The 21,170-nt window shown below is 37.1% G+C and overlaps 2 protein-coding genes and 2 pseudogenes across 2 annotated transcripts; all 4 read right to left on the bottom strand.

The window, feature by feature from the left end:
- Positions 1 to 1,923: 1,923 nt before the first annotated feature.
- Positions 1,924 to 2,864, bottom strand: LOC136175794 (olfactory receptor 52J3-like; annotated as a pseudogene).
- A 2,162-nt stretch (positions 2,865 to 5,026) lies between these two features.
- Positions 5,027 to 5,962, bottom strand: LOC136174613 (olfactory receptor 52J3). The gene has a single exon (XM_065944785.1). It carries the CDS (start codon positions 5,960 to 5,962, stop codon positions 5,027 to 5,029), a length of 936 nt encoding a protein of 311 aa, XP_065800857.1.
- Positions 5,963 to 6,844: 882 nt separating this feature from the next.
- Positions 6,845 to 13,904, bottom strand: LOC136175793 (olfactory receptor 52J3-like; annotated as a pseudogene).
- A 4,091-nt stretch (positions 13,905 to 17,995) lies between these two features.
- On the bottom strand, positions 17,996 to 18,955 carry LOC136175792 (olfactory receptor 52J3-like). Its single transcript, XM_065946010.1, has one exon. The coding sequence runs from the start codon at positions 18,953 to 18,955 to the stop codon at positions 17,996 to 17,998; it is 960 nt and encodes a 319-aa protein (XP_065802082.1).
- Between the last annotated feature and the right edge of the window lie 2,215 nt (positions 18,956 to 21,170).

The raw sequence follows: 21,170 nt of genomic DNA, 5'->3' as shown, positions 1-21,170 counted from the left end.
ACCATGGATCATCTTATCATCTGTGCTTATCTAAGTGTGGAGAATATTTAATTATTAGTTGATATTTTAAGAAATGAATATATTGTGTAAGTGAGCCCAAGAATAAGTTAACTCAAAATTCCATGAGGATATTGTTAACTATGGCAAAGTGACAACACTTTTTGTAAAAATTATAATAAAGAATAAAAGGAGGGCAAGATAGAAGGATAATCAGCTCTGAAAGTTATTCAAATATATTACAAATCTGTAGTGATCAAAACATGTGATGCTAAGTAAAGACAGGCAGACAAGCCTACTCTATTAATGAAAATCATATTCTTGTATAAATTGAAATTCAATATGAAGAAAGATTAAGTACAATTCAATTGTGTAATTTTAATAATGCAATTGTGTTATAAAACAAGTTAGGAATAGAAAAAGAGAGTATTTAATTTTCTTGTCTGCATTTTACACCAAAACAAATTGCAGTTAGACTAGAAGAAAATGTAAAAATTAATACATACACATAAACACACATGGACAAATCCAAATAGTAAAATAGATGTTGGGATGATGGTATATAATAAAGCTATGCAGAGTCCTAGATTTGAAAGTGACTGAAGGTTGTGCTGTAGGTAATATAATCGGTAATGACTACATTTGGAGAGGGCAGTGGCACCCCACTCCAGTACCCTTGCGTGGAAAATCCCATGGACGGAGGAGCCTGGTGGGCTGCAGTCCATGGGGTCGCTAAGAGTCGGACACGACTGAGCAACTTCCCTTGCACTTTTCACTTTCATGCATTGGAGATGGAAATGGAAACCCACTCCAATGTTCTTGCCTGGAGAATCCCAGGGACAGGGGAGCCTGGTGAGCTTCCGTCTACGGGGTCGCACAGAGTCAGACACGACTGAAGTAACTTAGCTGCAGCAGCAATGACTACATTTAATGTAAAAATAAAGTAGTAAATACAAAGGGTTTATAGGAAAGTGTTAATATCAAGTGCACTCAACTCATGCAATGAGACTTTTAAGAAGCTAGGCAGAAAAATTGGTGAGGTGGGAAGGAAATTACAATAAATAAGAAATATAATCCAAGAAAGCAAAACTTTTTAATCTGTAGCCTACTCTCTAACAATTCCAAATATAGAAACTAGAAAGTTTTCAAATATGCACAAAAACAATTCATAAAGATGTCACATTGATTCTAAATTAAAAGTAACTAAAGTACTATTCATGTCATCAAAAGATGAGGAAAAATAAAATGCAAATGAAAGATTCTAGTAAGTTTTAAAGGAAATAACTATGTCTTATTTGTATTAGCATAGATATATCTCTAAGTTTAATATTAAGTGAAAAACCTGTCTCTGAGGTCATACACAGTGCTACCATTTACATGATTTAAAAATCACAATTCCATTCCCCAGAAATTATTGAATTTAAAGTGATAAATTTGGACTCTAAGAAACACAAAAAAGCCTCTGGTAGTCATGTTGTCTCTGAGTAGGTTATTTCAACTTAAATACCTCATATGTTGATTAAAATTAACATTTAAGATAAATAGTATCAATAATATATTTAAAACCATGTTATGGGAACAAGTTTCTTGTTATATGTTTCCTTGTCTTTCTTCTGTTAAGCTGAGAGGGAAAACTGGGGGGGAAACAGTATTAAGAAACATTATGCTAGGAGAGGTCAGTTGCACATATTATCTACACTCAGAGTGAAGTCATGCAAACAGTTCTTACTTCCACAATAGGAATAAGTACTTGAACTTGAAATATTTTAAGGATCATTCAAAGTATAGAATCATTAATGAGCCAAAATCAGATCCCCAGCATGGAATTTGATAGCACTAAATTTAGACACACCATCTTTCTGGAGAGTTCACACACAGGTTTTTTTTCTGGGTCAAAATGCTTCTTAATGAACATAGTAATAGTCCTTATATTTTAATAAAGGAATGGAGCACTCGTTTTCATGCCTGTTTGGTCCTCACACCATAAATATTGGGATCAAGTAAGGGTGGGATAACCAAATAGAGGTTGGCAACAAGAATGTGAATATAGCAGGGTATGTTTTGTCCAAATTGGTGGGTGAGGAAGGAGAAGACTGGGGGAAGATAGAAAACACAGAGGCCAGCAACATGGGAGCTGCACATGCTTAGGGCTTTTAGCCAAACATTTTGAGATGGCAGATGGAAAACAGCACGGAGCATGTAAGTATAGGAGATGCCAACAAGGACTAGGTGCAGGAGAAAAAGAGAGACCACAAAGAGCCTGTAATTACCATTGACATAAATGTTTCCACAGGACAGTTTTGCAATTCCCATGTGCTCACAGTAGGAATGAAATATTATTACACTATCCTGGCAAAAGAGTAGGCGGTAGATGAGATAGATCAGGGGAAGTGTAAGCAGAACTAGACAAATTAAAGTGTACAAACTCATGCCCAGCAACACGCAGGATGTCAAGATGGTCATGTAGTGGAATGGAGCAGAGATTGCCACATAACAGTCAAAGGCCATGGCCATCAGGACTTCAGCCCTCATGCCAGTGAAAGCATGGATCAGAACATCTGGGCCACACAATCTCCAAAATTAATCTCATGAAGTTGATAATCTCAGAAGATACCCAGCATACAGGGTACTGAGGTTTGTTGAAAGGGCCAAATCAATTGTTGAAAGGATGACCAGAAAGTATAACATGGGCTCCCAGAGAGTCTGGCCCATATTGATGACCAGCAGAATTGTGACACTGCCCAGTAAAGCCTCAAGGTAAACAGAGCAGAAAGGCAGGAAGATCCAGATATAGACCTCTTCCAGACCTGGGATTCTAATGAGGAAATTGTGATTGGGTGAAAAATGCTCCTATTGTGACAAAACATCCTTCTAAATCACAGAGTAGGAAAAGTTGTCACTACTAGAAGGAGGAAGAAAAAAATAAATTTTAATAAGAATTGGTTATTTAAAAAATGATTAACTTAGCACTTCAATATAATATGAAATGAAATTTTTTTCTTTTTTTAGAATATATTATTGTTTTTTTTTTCAAATTCTAAATCAAGCCATAGTATTTTAAATGGCCCAGTGTAAAGAACGTAATACTTATACAGATTTAGTCCTTTTTTTTTTTTTTTTAACATGCTAGGTTTATCATCCCTGGAGGAGGAAAGAGTTGGACACGACTGAGTGACTGAACTGACTGAGGAAAGTTAAATCAGAAAGCATAAAAATGTAAAAAAAGGAATGTATTGAAAATGTGAAATTTGTAAAAGTGATCAAAAGCAAAGATCAAGAAAGCAGAATTATGTTATAATTGATTACAATCCTTCTACCCAGTAATTTTACATTAAATTATACAACCTGAATAAATGATCTAAAAATGTACCAAGAAGAAAATGAAAGCATAGGCAGTATATTTCTAGTTAAAAAATAATATCAGTATCTATTCATAGAGGAATATGTAAATAAAATTAATGCTATTAAATGAAATACATAATGAGGTTTCTAACTAAATTAGAGTGAGCTAACTAAAATTTTGTGATTGGTTGTAAAGCAAAAAATTCATGTACTGTAATGTCAAAAAACATGATAAAATTTGTCTCTGGGAAAATAGGGGAGAAGATCTATTGGAACAGTGTTAAAGATGATTTCAACGTAAGCACGCATTATCTTTGAGATTATTGCAGTGGTAAAATTCATTAATTCATGAGTTGTAGGAAGAGATATATTTATTACATTTTTACTTTAATTTTTTTAAAATCTGAAAAACAAAATAATTTGTTAACAATAGAAAATAATGTGACAAGTTGGATGCTGCCAAACCCCATTGTTTGATCTAAGGAAATCTTATTGTAGAATCAGTTGAAAGTCCTTGGTCATGAAGAAATTGACTAATCATCAATTGATTGGATAACTTGAATGTTAATCAGGAAGGCAGTAGAAACAGATCATGGGTATAAGATGAGAAGTCTTGGACTTGAGGATGGAGTATTCTACAATGTAACCTGAGAGAACAGGCAGTGAAGTGATAAAGACCAGCATTTATCACATAGATAGAAATGCTATATGTAATTTAAGTACAATACCACCCTTATATTATGGGTCTGAGTATAGAGAGAAACACACTGAAATGGCACTGATGGTATTAATGAGAAAGAGTGTTAAAATTTTATGTTTGTTTTGGCTACCAATTCTGTGAATTTTACATATTTGGCAGACCTTGCCACTTCAGCTACTTGGTAATGATTTTATTTTGAACTGAACAGAGCATAGGCGATCAGCAGTCCTGGCCACGTGCAATATGAGTCAGTCATCCCCTGGCGATCACCTCTCTCCTTCCATAGTTCATCGGTTGCCAAAGCCCATGAACTTGGCTCTTTTTAAGGGCACAAGAGAATGCAAGCTCCGTAAGAACAGACATTCATTTTATTTTGGTTCATTTATCATCCTTAATGATAAGAATCACAGATTCAGTGGCCATAAACTTGGGCAAACTCTGGGAGATAGTGAGGGACAAGGAGGCCTGGCATGCTGCCGTCTATAGGGTCTCAAAGAGTCGGACACAACTTGGTGACTGAACAACAACAATGAAAAGAATGATTCAATACATACAATAAACACAAAATGAATGTAAATTAGGAGAATAAAAAAAATGAATACATGAATGAGTGAGTGAGTGAATGGACACAGGCTATAGGGTCAAAGGGCCAGTACCACATTTCTCTAATTAAAGAGTTAAAAACACACCATATAATACATTCTTTGCCTAGAAGAGAAGTAGTTTCATGCTATCAAGAACAAAGTATGATGACATACAAATAGAGACCACAACAGCTTCCTTTCAAGACAGCCTATTAACCTTTGAACTGAAGCGCCAATAAAATTTCCACAAGTCCTAGAACCCATTAGTCAGCAGTTAGGAATAAATCAACTTGTGTTGCAATCTGACAGCAATAGGTCAGGGCCAGGAGATATTTGTTAAAGCAAGAATACACATATCTTCCTTGAGAGATCAAATCCTTAATAAAAAAATGTGATAAGTGTCTTATTTTTTAATAAAGGCACGGAGCACAGGCTCCCATATCTGTTTGGTCTTTACACCATAAATGATGGGGTTGAGTGAGGGTGGGATAACCAAATAGAGGTTGGCAACAAGAATATGAATATAGCGAGGTATTTTGTGTCCAAATCGGTGGGTCAGGAAAGAGAAGACTGAGGGGATATAGAAAACACAGATGACCCCAATATGGGACCCACATGTGCTTAGGGCTTTTAGTCGTGCATCTTGGGATGGGAGACAGAAGACAGCCCAGAGAATATAAACATAGGAGATGCCAATAAGGACTAGGTTTAGGACAAAGAAGGAAACAACAAAAAGTCCATAGATACCATTAATTCGGATATTTCCACAGGACAGTTTTGCAATTCCCATGTGTTCACAGTAGGAATGAGGTATTATATAAGCCTGGCAAAATGGTAGGCGATAGATGAGATAGATCATGGGAAGTGTAAGCAGAACTGGACGAATTACAATGCACATGCTGATGCCCTTGAGCACCCGGGAGGTCAAAATGGTCGTGTAGTGGAGTGGAGCACAGATCGCCACATAACGGTCAAAGGCCATGGCCAGTAAGACTTCAGCTTCCATGCCGGTCAAAGTATGGATCAGGAACATCTGGGCCACACAAGCTCCAAAATTAATCTCATGAGCATCAAACCAGAAGATACCCAGCATACGTGGTACTGAGGTTGTTGAAAGGGCCAAATCAATCGTTGAAAGGATGGCCAGGAAGTAGAACATGGGCTCCCAGAGGGTCTTCTCTGTCTTGATGACCAGCAGAATCGTGACATTGCCCAGTAAAGCCACAAAGTAAACAGAGCAGAAAGGCAGGGAGATCCAGCCGTGGACCTCTTCCAGACCTGGGATTCCAATGAGGAAAAATGTGGTTGGGTGAAAAATGCTCCTATTGTGATAAAACATCCTTCTAAGTCACAGAGTAGAAGAAGTTGTCACTCCTAGAAGGAGGAAGAAAAAAAGAAATTTCTTAAGAACTGGTTATGAAAATGATTAGCTTAGTGTTTCGATATAATGCAAAATGAAAAATTTTGCTTTGTAAGATCTATTAATTCTTTTTCATATTCTAAATCAAGCCATGCTTGTTTGGTCCAGTCTCAAAATATGTAATCCTTATAAACATTTAATCCTATTTTTTAATCATCTAAAGTTTATCATCAAGCCCTGGGCAGAAAAGAAAACATAAACCATAGCATGAAGTATGGAATAATTTAATATTCTCTATATATTTTTTGAAATCCCATTCTGAAGAAGGACACATGGAAAACCAAGGATACACATATGAGAATGCAGACATAACCCAAAAAGAGATAGACAGGTGAGCAAGTAGTCATAGGCATGAATGCATACAACACTTCCACAATTAGAAAAGGCAGAATTTCTCTAAAGATTTATTTATCATTTTGACATACAGAAAATTCCAAGAGCAAACATAATTTTCTGTAAAATGACAGAAGCAAGATATCAGATACATATTATCATAAGAAAAAAAAATACAGATATTCTGAGATACCTGCCCAAGAGCAGACTTAAGTGGACACATACCTCTGTACTTGAAAGATCCCTGAAAGAAAGATAATAATAAAAAGATAATAAACTTCTGTAGATTTTCATTGATGTCTCTATTTTCTCAGTCATTTCATTTAATAGTGGTTCGTTTTCGATTGTTATGAATATGTTGGTTTCTAGTGGTATGTGACAAATTCTGCATTCACTGTTCACTCTACAGCAGCTCCTCTAAGAAAACCTAATAATTTTATCACTGCTTCAGAACTGGCATGTACTCGTTCACTCCTTCTGCCTGGCTAAGACATTGGAAGTGTGGGTAGAGGACAGCCTGAAAGGCTTCAGGTCGTTATGGGTCTGCGGAAGGTATTTTTGAACATCACAAAAAATGTGGAACAAAAAAATCCAATAGAAGAGAGAATTTCTTTTCATCATTGTCTAAAGGAAATAGGAGCACTTTTGCAATGCCTTCAAAATGATTAAGAAGCAAACAGGAGAAACACCATAAACTCAAATAATGAAGCTAAGAAACTTTCTCTGGTTTCCCAACTTGAGGCAGAGTGCTTCAAGGTCAGGATAAAGTAGCATAGACTCCTGTTTTTAACCTTAGTATAACTCCATATTTCCATGGGAAATATATCAGGTTGAATGAATAAAATAAATGTATACATTTTGAAGTTTGTGAGAGAAAGAAAAAAAGAGAGATGGAGAGATAGAGAACAGGTGTATTTTGCAATGCTCCTTTATGTGTGTGTGTGTTTTTGTTTTTGTTTTAACTGAAACTTCTAGGTAATTGCCAGTGACCCCTGTCAGGGTGCAGGTGAAGAGCAAATCTTCTAGATATTGTGATGCCTACTTTGGGTTCACCTCTGTAAATAAATGCTCAGTAACATGCCACTGTTCACCTCAGACTTTCATCCTGCTTCATAAATGCATTCCATTCAATCCCTATTAACCTATTCCAGAGCAGAAATTTTACTTTATCAACCAACTAAATAACCATTCTTGTAAGTAGATTTGAAATGCCTTTGATCTTTTAGATATTTTTAAAGATACCCAATCTCTATTTAAAAGTTGCCAGATTTCCCACCTGAAATGGATTACTGCATCAAGCATATCGTATCAAAGTAGTAGTTCTCAGCCACACTGGACGGATCATGCCTCTTAATTTGAGTTCAGTACACACCTAAATAAAAAGAAAATTCATGTGTGATGCTTCATTTTTCCATGGAAAGAGAGACACATGATAAATATCAAACAGTAAAATTCTATGTCTGTTTTTTTTTATACAGTCTAGAGAGAGAAGTTTTATATTAAGGTTGTGGCTGCTTATAGGTTTGGAAAAAATGAGTTAGTTCAGTTTTCTCTTATAAATCGCGCTCTGAGACTAACTCCTCTGAGATTGCTGACAAAACCCTCAGACTAGGATTTAGAAAAAGAGAAACCCAAGAGAAAGTAACATGGTTAGGGATTTATAGAAAGTTATGAATGTGGAACAAAAACACAGATATTATCATTTGTATATGCCATAGAGAGAAATACTCATGTTCCTCTAGGGAAGATTCTATAGTCAAATTCTATGGGTTGCTGTTTTCTAGACAAAATGGCACTTAATTCATATTCTAAGTTCAAACATAATAAGCTAGCATTGGAGACTCCACTTTCAGCCTTAGCTCTCCCTGTCTCCCTTCACTGACCAGGTATCTCAGTTCATTGAATGCTTAGCTTTAGGGGTCTTTGGACCCACTATCCTCTGTCCATGATTGTTCTCCTTTTACAGTCATTCATATGTATGTCACAGAGGCCATAGAGATGAGTGGTCAAAATACCCAACCCTGGGATTTATCTGACTCAATTCAAATACTGGACTCCCCATGTATGGCTATATTACCATGAGTGATTTACTAATTATCTCTATGCCTCAGTTTCCTCAACTGGAAAATTAAGGATGATAATTGGACCAAGAGCATAAGGCATTTTGAAGATAAATTAAGTAGTAGATATCAGGCACTCAGTATAATTCCTGGCATATTTTATGTGGTTAATTAAAATAAAATTTAGCTCACAGCACCACCTTTGTAAACACTGGACCTATGTAAACTATACTGAGGAATCTCTTATGCCACCAGTCTGTAACATTTGGTGAAAGTTCTCGTTTATTGTAACATTTTTCCATTAGTGCTGAGTCAGATGTACACATAGTTCTTATTCTGACTGGAATGTATTTGAGTGCAAAAGTTGCATCTCTTTAGATTTAAGCAGATGTCTTAGATAATACTTAAGAAAGAGCATGATCAGGTTTAAGATATAAAACACAGGCTACAAAGAATGAAGTTAAATGTTTCTTTTGATTCTTGTCTTTCAGTTATATCATACCCATCTTAAACTTAAGTCTCTGGAAATATAAAACTTCATATATCATCTGAAGTGCAAACAAATATGTGTATATGCATGTGCATACTTGAGTGTGTGTGTGTGTGTGTGTGTGTGTATGCCTACAAATGTATATATATATATTCTAAAATACTTTCATATACATGTATTCAAATATGGCAATTTCTTAGAAATCATGGGCATGTAACTGATAAGTTTAGTAAGGGTTAATTTCAGAACAAAAGCCGAGAAACATTAGGTAAGGTCATATACATTTTCTCTGAGGTCTTTTTTCCATTGTTCCAGTTAGGACTACTTTTACTTAATGTATTACTAAGAGATAGCAAGTAAAGATTTATTGAGCATGGCCCTGCCTATCAGAGCAAGACCCAGTTTCCTCTACAATCAGTCTCTCCCATCAGGAAGCTTCCATAAGCCTCTTATCCTTATCCTTCAGAGGGCAGACAGAATGAAAAACACAATCACAGAAAATGAATCAAACTGATCACATGGATCATAGCCTTATCTAGCTCAGTGAAACTATGATCCAAGCACATAGGGCCACCCAAGATGGACGGGCCACAGTGTAGACTTCTGACAAAATGTGATCCACAGGAGAAGGGAGTGGCAAACCACTTCAGTATTCTTGCCTTCTGAACCCCATGAACAGTATGGAAAGGCAAAAAGATATGACACTGAAAGATCAACTCCCCGGGTTGGTGGTGCCCGATAGCCTACTGGAGAATAGTGGAGACATAACTCCAGAAAGAATGAGGAGATGGAGCCAAAGTGAAAACAACACCCAGGTGTAAATGTGACTGATGGTGGGAGTAAAGTCGAATGCTATAAATAAAAATATTGCATAGGAACCTGGAATATTAGGTCCATGAATCATGGTAATTTGAAAGTGGTCAAGCAGGAGATGGCAAGAGTGAACAATGACATTTTAGGAATCAGTGAACTAACATGGATTGGAATGGGCAAACTTAATTCAGATGACCATTATATCTACTACTATGGGCAAGAATCCCTTAGAAGAAATGGAGTAGCCCTCATAATCAACAAAAGAATTCAAAATTCAGTACTTGGGTGCAGTCTTGAAAAGGACAGAATGATCTCTGTTTGTTTCCAAGGCAAATCATTAAATTTCGCAGTAATCCTAGTCTGTGTCCCAACCACTAATGCTGAAGAAACTGAAAGTTGAACAGTTCTACGAAGACCTACAAGACCTTCTTGAACTAACACACAAAAAAATGATGTCATAGGTGACTGGAATGCAAAAGTAGAAAGTCAAGAGATACCTGGATTAACAGCCAAGTTTGGCCTTGGAGTACAAAATGAAGCAGGGCAAAGGCTAACAAAGTTTTGCCAAGAGAACACACTGGTCATAGCAAACAACCTCTTCCAGCAACAAAAGAGAAAATACATATAGACATCACCAGATGGTCAATACCAAAATCAAATTGATTATATTCTTTGCAGCAGAAGATGGAGAAGCTCTATACAGTCAGAAAAAACAAGACTGGGAGCTGACTGTGACTCAGATCATGAATGCCTTATTGCCTAATTCAGACTTAAAGAAAATAGGGAAAACCTCTAGACCATTCAGATAGGACCTAAATAAAATCCCTTATGATTATAGAGTGGAAGTGACAAATAGATTCAAGGGATTAGATCTGATAGACAGAGTGCCTGAAGAACTATGGACAAATGTTCGTGACATTGTAGAGTAGGCAGTGATCAAGACATCCACAAGAAAAAGAAATGCAAAAAGGCAAAATGGTTGTCTGAGGAGGCCTTACAAATAAAAAAGAATGCAGGGATTCAAAGAATAGGAAGGAGAGATAAGAAAGCCTTCCTTAGTGATCAGTGCAAAGAAATAGAGGAGAACAATAGAATGGGAATAACTAGAGATCTCTTCAAGAAAATTAGAGATACCAAGAGGACATTTCATGCAAAGATGGGCTCAATAAAGAACAGAAATGGTATGGACATAACAGAAGCAGAAGATATTAAGAAGAGATGACAAGAATACAAAGAACTATACAAAAAAGATCTTCCCAACCCAGATAATCACCATGGTGTGCTCACTCACCTAGAGACATCCTGGAATGTGAAGTCAAGTGGGCCTTAGAAAGCATCACTATGAACAAAGCTAGTGGAGGTGATGGAATTCCAGGTGAGCTATTACAAATTGTAAAAGATGATGTTGTTAAAGTGCTGCACTCAATATGTCAGCAAATTTGGAAAACTCAGCAGTGGCCACAGGACTGGGAAAGTTCAGTTTTCATTCCAATCCCAAAGAAAAGCATTGCCATAGAATGTTCAAACTACCGCACAATTGCACTCATCTCACATGCTAGCAAAGTAATGCTCAAAATTCTCCAAGTCAGGCTTCAACATTATGTGAACCAAGAACTTTAAGACACTCAAGCTGGATTTAGAAAAGGCAGAGAAACCAGGGATCAAATTGCAAACATCTGTTGGAACATCAAAAAAGCAAGAGAATTCCAGAAAAAACATCTACTTCTGTTTTATTAAGTATGCCAAAGCCCACTGTGTGGATCACAACAAACTGTGGAAAATTCAAGACATGGGAATACCAGACCACCTGACCTGCCTCCTGAGAAATCTGTATGCAGTTCAAGAAGCAACAGTTAGAATCGGACATGGAACAACAGACTGGTTCCAAATCAGGAAAGGAGTGTGTCAAGGCTGTAATTTGTCACCCTGCTTATTTAATTTATATGCAGGGTGCATCATGAGAAATGCTGGGCTGGATGAAGCACAAGCTGGACTCAAGATTGCCGGGAGAAATATCAATAACTTTAGATATGCAGATGACACCACCCTTACGGCAGAAAGCAAAGTAGAACTAAAGAGCCTCTTGATGAAGGTGAAAGAGGAAAGTGAAAAAGTTGGTTTAAAATTCAGCATTCAGAAAATTAAGATCATGGCATCCAGTTCCATCACTTCATGGCAAATAGGTGGGGAAACAGTGGAAACAGTGAGAGAGTTTATTTTTCGGGGCTCCAAAATCACCACAAATGGTGACAACCACCATGAAATTAAAGGACACTTGCTCCTTGAAAGAAAAATTATGACCAACCTAGACAGCTTATTAAAAACCAGAGACATTACTTTGTCAACAAAGGTCTGTCTAGTCAAAGCTATGGTTTTTCCAGTATGGTTCTTCCAGTCATGTATGGATATGAGAGCTGAACTATCAAGAAAGTTGAGCGCCAAAGAATTGATGTTTCTGAACTGTGGTGTTGGAGAGGACCCTTGAGAGTCCCTTGGACAGCAAGGAGATCAAACCAGTCCATTGTAAAGGAGATCAATCATGAGTATTCATTGCAAGGACTGATGCTGAAACTGAAACTCCAATACTTTGGACACCTTATGTGAAGAACTGATTCATTTGAAAAGACCCTGATACTGGGAAAGATTGAAGGCAGGAGAAGACGGTGATGACAGAGGATAAGATGGTTGGATGGTATTACTGACTCAATGGACATGAGTTTGTATAGGCTCCAGGAGCTGGTGATGAACAGGGAAGTCCAACATGCTGCAGTCCATGGGGTCGCAAAGAGTTGGACTTGACAGCGACTGAACTGAACTGAACTGGAAATCGCCACAGGATAGTTTTGCAGTGCCCATGTGTTCACAGTAGGTTTGAGGTACTATTATATGAAACTGGCAAAAGCATAATCAATAGATGACATAGATCACGGGAAGTGTAAGCAGATTTGGACACATTATAATGTACAAAGTGATGCCCATAAACACCTGGGATGTCAAGATGGTTATGTGGTGGAGTGGAGTGCAAATTGTCACATAGCAGTCAAAGGCCATCACCACCAGGACTTGAGCCTCTATGCCAGTGAAAGCATGGATAGAGAACATCTAAGCCACACAAGCTCCAAAACTGATCTCATGAGCATTAAGCCATAAGATACCCAGCATATGGGGCCCTGAGGTTGTCAAAAGGGCCAAATCAATTGTTGAAAGGATGACCAGAAAGTAGAACATGGGCTTCCAGATTGTCTGGTTCATCTTGATGATCAGCAGAATTTTGACATTGCTCAGTAAAGTCACAAGGTATACAGAGCAAAAAGGCAGGGAGATCCAGCCATGGACCTCTTCTAGACCTGGGATTTCAATGAGGAAAAACGTGGTTGGGTGAAAAATGCTCCTATTGTGATAAAAACATCCTTCCAAATCACAGAGTAGAAGTTGCTACTCCTAGAAGCAGGGGGAAAAAAGAGATTTAATAAGAACTGGTTATAAAAATGATTAGCTAAGTGCTTCAATACACAGTGAAAATGGAAAGGTTTCCTATATGGAAGGACTTATCTGTTTGTTTGTTTCTCTTTTAAATTGTAAATCAAGTCAATCTCATTTGAATGGACCAGTTTTAAAGAATGTGCATAATCTTTATACAGTTTTAATCCTATTTTTTAACACAGAAGTTTTAGCATCAAATCCATGGCAGAACTATAAAACATAGCATGAAGTATGGAATAATTTAGTATTTCCCATACACTTTATGAAGTCCTTGTCTGAAGAGGGACACATGAATAATCAAGGATACACATGTGAAAATGCAGACACAACCCAAAAGGAGATAGGCAGGTGAGAAAATAAAGTCATAGGCATAAATGGTCACAAAACTTCCATAATTAGAAAATGTGAAAATTCTCTAAAGATTCATTCATCATTACTGACACAGAGAAGATTCCAACATCATACCCACTGTCCTGTCCAAAAGACAGAAACAAATTTAAGCAAAATATATTATCACAAACAAAGACAGAGGCATTCTCAGCTGCCTGCCCAAGAGCAGACGTAGTCTGGTCACATACCTCTGTACTCGAAGGAGCCCAAAAAGAAAGATAATGTTAAACCTGCATAGATTTTCATTGATATTGCTATTTTCCCAAGGCCATTCCATTTCTTTGTGGCTCATTCTAGATTGTTATGATTGGGGTTGTTTATAGTGGTATATTTCAATCCTTCATTAACTTCTATTTCTACATCATTTCCACAGAAGCAACCTGCTAATTTTATCACTGCTTCAGAAATAACATGCACTAGGTTAACTCCTCCTGATTAAGACACTGAAAATGTGGCTTGAAAACAACCTAGAAGGCTTCAGGTTGTTAAGGATATACTGAAGGCATTTTGTGCATCACAATACTGTCTGGAATAACAAAATTTAATAGGAATAAAAAAGTTACTTTCTGTCATTGTCTATAGGAAATAGAGAAGGGTATTGTTGCAATGCCTTGAAAATGATGAAGAAGCAATCAGGAGAAGCCCCATAAAACCAAATTATAAAACAGATTGAATTTTTTCAGAGCCCTCAACTTGAGGCAGTATTGTTCAAGATTGGGATAAAATAGTACCTACCTCTGTTTTTATCTTTAGTATAACTCCATACTTCCCTATCTCCCAATATTTCCAATATATACATTTGAGCATGGCATTTTCTTAGAGATCCTGTGCATGTAACTGATTAAGTTCAGTTAGAGTGAATTTTAGAACATAAACTGAGAAAGTTTAGGCAAGGTCATAACACTTTTTCTGATGTTTGGAAATAAAGAAGCATCTATTCCTGAGGAGTTGCTTGTTAGATGTCTTAGAACCAAGCCAAGAGCAAGCCTGAGAACAAAGATGAGTCAAAGAATGTCAGCCTTGAAATATTGTAAGAAACTTATTCCCTGGTATCAAAAAATATCAGACCAACGTCTTGGTGACAGGGTACTCAAACCAACATTTGCACTTTGTCCTAGGGTGAGACAAAACTCCTGTTAATGTTTAAGTAAGTTAACTAAGATTAGTTTTTGTTTGTTTTATTTTTGTTTTTAACCTAAAATGTCTTAAAGATACACAACCACATTTTCACTTTTTTTTTTTTTTCCCGTGAGACCTTCTTATCGGAGCCTTTATCCCATTGTCCCAGCTAGGTTTGCTTTTACTTAATGTGTTATTAAATAAGTGAAATTGAAAGTCACTCAGTCGTGTCAAACTCTTTGAGACCCCATGAACTTAGTCCATGGAATTCTTCAGGCCAGAATACTGGAGAGGGTAGCCTTTCCCTTCTCCAGGGGATCTTCCCAACCCAGGAATCAGACTGGGGTCTCCTGCATTGCAGGCAGATTCTTTACCAACTGAACTGTGAGGGAAGCCTAAGAGGTATCTTCAAAGTGCATTTTATTTTGTTCATCTTTTCAGTCTTTGCAATAGCCCTATGATATAGATACTATGCTCATTTGCTTATACAGATGGAAAACTTGAACTATGGAATATTTTAGGAACAGCAAAGGTAAAATTTGACCCCAAATGTCTGATTCCAAAATCTGTGCTATTATTCAGTATATTATAATGGTGGTGCTGTTCAGTCATTAACTCCTGTCTGATTCTTGGTGACCCCATGGACTGTAGCCTACCAGGCTCCTCTGTCCATGAGATTTCCCAGGCAATAATACTGGAATGGGTTATCTCCTCCAGGGGATCTTTCTGAACCAGGGATCAAATTCGCCTTTCTTGCTTGGTAGGTAGATTCTTTACCACTGAGCCACCAGGGAAGTCCCTTGATGCTGCCTACATTTTCAGTTTTGAGATATTGAGCCTGTATCATGTTTCAACAAGCCTGTTAAAGTTTCCAGAAGCATACTGTAGAGTCTTCACTTACACATGAGCTTATAACTTGATACACACTCAAAAATACATGTATTGTGGTAGGCACTGATTGTTCTGAGTGCCTTCCAAGGCACCTCAAGCCTACCTTCCATTTCAGCAAGTGGGTCTCTCTAACCATAAAAAAAGTCTTTGGTTTGTAATCTTCAGAAATAGCTGGGAGGTTGAGGAGTTGGTATCCTCAGAATCAATGAATCTTCATGGTTTTGCTTGAAGCTGCAATCTGACACATGATGTGTGATAGTATCTCTTTTTCATGTTCTCATTTATTTGGTGCAGCAGACAATCACAGGCTTATTGTGATCCTGCGTGAATTCGAGCCACTTTGTTCTGTACTGCCACCACTTCTTCCAATTTGGAACAGGAACAACAGAACCTATGGCAAAGTTATATGGAAAAATGAATGGAGATTACTTCTATAGAGAGAATTAAAAATCTCCCATTTGAAGAAATTGATGAATATCCATGTTAAGTGCAGTATTATTTTATCAACCAGCCAAGCCTTCTGATTCTCACTCTGGCTTTACTCCTGAGATCAAATGCTAGACTGGAGACAGCACTGCCAGGAGGTCAGGAAAGGAGTTCCAAGGAGTTAGATGCACTTTGCTAATTCACTGAAATTGCAATTCCTAAAAGTCGCATGACAGAGAAAAGCAAATAAGCCTGAATTTTTTGTTTTGTTCAGAGTAGTAAAGTAGTAAAGCTAGAATTTAGTGTGATTAGAAAGAAAACACTTCAGCAGTTAATGTTAGGAAACAAAGTTAAATTAGGGAAGCATTAAAGTTAGAAAAAAAGGAATATTTGAAGATGTGAAACTTAAAAAAGTGATCAAAAACAAAGGTCAGGAAAGCAGAATTATGTTCTAATTACTAACAGTCCTGCTGACCAACAATTATATATTAAATTATAGACCCTGGATAAATGATCTAAAAATTGTTCATAGAAATAAACAAAAGAATATGCAGCATATTTCTAATTGGAAATTAATATGAATACCTATTAATCAATAGATAGGTAAACAAAATCAATGTTATAAAACAAATATTTTAATCTAAATGAATTAATAACTAAAATAGTATGATTGCTTGTAAAGCTAAAAATTTATGTACTGTGATGTCAGAAAAACACATGATAAATTTTGCCTCTGGAAAAATAGCAGAGAAGCTGTATTGAAACAGTGTTAAAGATGATTTCAGCTTTAATTCTGTATACATATTTATTAAGCTTTATCTCTGAGATGAGTGCAATGTTAAAAGTCATTAATGTGTGCATTGTAGAAACAAAGATATTTATTATATTTTTACTTTAGTTTTATTTGTTGAGACTGAAAAAGAAAATGATTCTTTGAAAATAGTAATGTAACAAGTTTGATGATGCAAAAGCTTATTGTTTGGTCTTGGGAAAATCTTATTATTGAATCAATCAAAAGTCCTTGGTCACATAAAAAATTTAACTGTTCTTAGATGTATCTGATAATTTGTACGTTAAAGTCAGTGAAGGCATTAGGGATAGATCATGGGCTTAGGAAGAGAGGTCTTGGATTTGAGGATGAACTATTTCAGGGTCAAGTGTAGATTGAGAAAACAAGACAATAAAGTGATAAGAAGAAATCCAGCATGCACCACATAGACAGCAATGCTATACATAATACACCTCAAGACCACATTTACATTATGAGCTTGAGTGCAAAGAGAAAATCACCTAAATGGCATTGATGACATTAGTGAGAAATTGTATTTAAATTTTATGTTTGTTTTGGCTTATCATTACACTGAGTGTTACATGTTTGGCAGACCTTTCCACTTCAGGATACAGTGTTGGTAATAATTTTTATTGAAACTATGAGCCTGGCTTTTTTTAAGGGTACAGCAGGACACAAGCTCCATAAGAATAGATGTTCCTGTTAGTTGGGTTCATTGATTTATCCTCAGTGATAAGAATCATTGAAGACATACAATAAACTCAAATGAGTACAAATTGAGTAAAACATGAATGAATGAATGAGTGAATGAGTGGACACAGGAAACAACATTTCTCTAATTACACCACATTTCTCTAATTACAGAGCAATAAACACACAGACACAGTATAGTAAATCATCTCCAGAAGAGAAGCAATTTCATGTTATCAAGGACAATGCATGATAACATACAAATAGGGGTCACAAAAGTCCTTTTCAGGACAGCCCATTAACCTTTGAACTAAAGTTCCAGTGAGTTTCCACAAGTTCTAAAATTCATTAGTCAGCAGTCAGGAACAAACCAACTTGTGTTGCAATCTGGCAGCAATAGGTCAGGACCAAGGAATACTTCTTAAGATAAGAACACACCAATTTTCCTAGAGAGATCAAAATCCTTATTAAAACAATATGGTAGGTATTTTATTTTTTAATAACACATGGAGTACTCGCTCCCGTATTTGTTTGGTCCTCACACCATAAATGATGGGGTTGAGCGATGGTGGGATAACCAAATAGAGGTTGGCAACAAGAATGTGAATATAGTGGGGTATGTTGTGTCCAAATCGGTGGCTGAGGAAAGAGAAGAGTGAGGGGATATAGAAAACACACAAGACAGCAATATGGGAGCCACATGTGCCTAGGGCTTTTAGCCGTGCATCTTGGGATGGCAGACGGAAAACAGCCCGGAGTATATACACATAGGAGATGCCAATAGGGACTGGGTTCAGGAGAAAAACAGAGACCACAAAGAGCCCATAAATACCATTGACACGGATGTTTCCACAGGACAGTTTTGCAATTCCCATGTGCTCACAGTAGGAATGAGGTATTATTACATGAGTCTGGCAAAAAGGTAGGCGGTAGATGAGATAGATCATGGGAAGTGTAAGCAAGACTGTTAAAATTACAAAGTACAAAGTGATGCTCATGAGTACCCGGGATGTCAGGATGGCTGTGTAGTGGAGTGGAGCACAAATCGCCACATAACGGTCAAAGGCCATCGCCACCAGAACCCCAGCCTCTATGCCAGTGAAAGAGTGGATCAGGAACATCTGGGCCACACAAGCTCCAAAGTTTATCTCATGAGCATTAAACCAGAAGATACCCAGCATACGGGGTACTGAGGTTGTGGAAAGGGCCAAATCAATTGTTGAAAGGATGGCCAGGAAGTAGAACATGGGCTCCCTGAGGGTCTGGTCCATCTTGATGACCAGCAGAATTGTGACATTGCCCAGTAAAGCCACTATATAAATAAAGCAGAAAGGCAGGGAGATCCAGCCGTGGACCTCTTCCAGACCTGGGATTCCAATGAGGAAAAATGTGATTGGGTGAAAAGTGCTTCCATTGTGATAGGTCATCCTGTTACTTCTCGAAGAAAGTGAATCTTGTTCTCTTGCTGCTGTCGACAGAAAAAGTGAAAGAGGGAGGGGGAGAGAGAGAGATCAGAGGGAGAATGATCTGTTTCGTCAGTTCCTAGCTCTCATCAGCACAGAGTTGATGTCATGTTTACTAGGTAAGTCGGCCTGTTATTCAATCACATGTTTGGAGTAGTTCCCCCTAGCATTTAATATACCAGGTCAGAGTCATAGTCAGTTTTTATTCTGCCTGCTGATTGAGTTCTAATTCCGAAAGTGAAGGCTTACAGAAAGCTCAGTGCAGAGTGCCAATAATTAGACCTTGCCATTCACTTTGAAAGAGAATTGGATATGATTCTATTTGGGGAAATCCACTCTGGAAAGTGACTCTAGAAACATGAAGACTACACATGAGAACAAGTTAACACATTACAGAGGCATTCAAAAAGGCCTTAAAGGGGTCCATAATGAAAATAAATTATAGATATAGGTGTATAGGAGCTTGTACAATTCAAGCCTGAATTCTTCTGATTCCCCATTATTCACATAGAGACGTACATGCAAAAATCCTGACCCAAGCCCAGTAGCCTCTCACAGACACCAAATCAGATCATGAGAGACACAGCTACATGTTCTCAGACAAATTACTGACCGCTTGAGATGCCTGGCCAGGAGCAAAGACAGCCATTGTTCATGAGTTACAGACTGCACAGAGTATCAGTTGGAGAAGGAGAGTGTTTTCTAGTGTCATTTACACTTCTCGTCTCTGTCCATAGCTTATCAGGTACTCTCAGAACAGCTGTTAATTTTACTTGAGTTAATTTTACCATTGCTGTTGAGTCAACACTTGCTTGGTTACTCCTCCTTCGAGCTCAGTGCACTGGAATTAGGTAGAAAAATCTGAAAGCCTAAGATCATTTTGGTACTAGAGAACATATTTTTGGTAGCTCTCTAGGATATTAGTGTCTCAATAGAGAATAATCTACCTCTGCAGTGAACTAAAGATGTGGAGAAAGATATTTGAGAAATGCTTTCAAAATACAGCAGAATGTTGAGCATCTTGTCATGTGTTTGTTAGACATCTGTATGTCTGCCATAGAGAAATGTCTATTTAGGACTTCTGCCCAATTTTTATTTGGATTTTTTGTTTTGATATTGAGCTACAAGAATTATTTACATATTTTGGAAATTAATCCTATGTCAGTTGCTTCATTTACAAATATTTTCTCCTGTTCTTCAGGCTGTCTTTTTGCCTTGTTTATGGCTTCCTTTGCTGTGCAAAAGCTTTTCAGTTTAATTAGGTACCATTTGTTTATTTTTGTTTTTATTGTCATAACTCTAGGAGATAGGTCAAAAAAGATTTTGCTGTGATTTATCACAGAGTGTTCTGACTGTTTTCCTCTAAGAGATTTTTAGCGCCCAGCCTTACATTTAAGTATTGAATCCATTTTGACTTTATTTTTGTATATGGTGATAGGGAGTCTCTAATTTCATTCTTTTTATATGTAGCTGCCCGGTTTTCCCAACATCACTTATTGAAGAAACTATCTTTTCTCCACTGTATATTCTTGCCTTCTTTGTCATAGGTTAGGTGACCACAGTTGTGTGGGTTTATCTCTGGGCTTTCTAGCCTGTTTCATTGATCTATATTTCTGTTTTTGTGCCAGTACCATACTGTCCTGATTGAGAAATGCAAATCAAAACTACAATAAGATATCCCCTCGCACTGGGGCCACCATCAAAAAATCTACAAACAATAAATGCTTAACAGGGTGTGGAAAACAGAAATTTCTTAAACTGTTAAAGTGGGAAGGAAATCTGAAAAAGAGGGGACATATGTATACATATGGCTCATTCACTTTGCTGTACAAGAGGAACTGACACAGCAGTGTGAAACAACTATACTTTAAAGAAATAAAGCTACAGAATGAATCAAACCACTCAAAATACTCAAAATGAGGTAAAGAAACTTGCCCCGGTGTTGTGTTACAGTGCTTCTAATTCAAAATAAGGCATAGAGATCCTTCCCTTCTGTCCTTGTCATAGTTTCACTTTATTACATTTTTTATTATTTCTCTTTTGATATAGAAAACATACCAAGGTGAAAAAAACAAACTTTCCTTTTTTTGTGAATTCAGTCTAACAAAGAGAGAACCAGTGCTGCCAAGTGCATTGACTCTTGTTTGTGATCTATAAATACATATATAATACATATAAA

Source organism: Muntiacus reevesi, chromosome 9 (genome assembly GCF_963930625.1).
Source record: "Muntiacus reevesi chromosome 9, mMunRee1.1, whole genome shotgun sequence".
Taxonomy (NCBI): Eukaryota; Metazoa; Chordata; class Mammalia; order Artiodactyla; family Cervidae; genus Muntiacus; species Muntiacus reevesi.
Note: the sequence above shows the minus strand (reverse complement) of the source record. Positions and strands in the feature narration are given on the sequence as shown.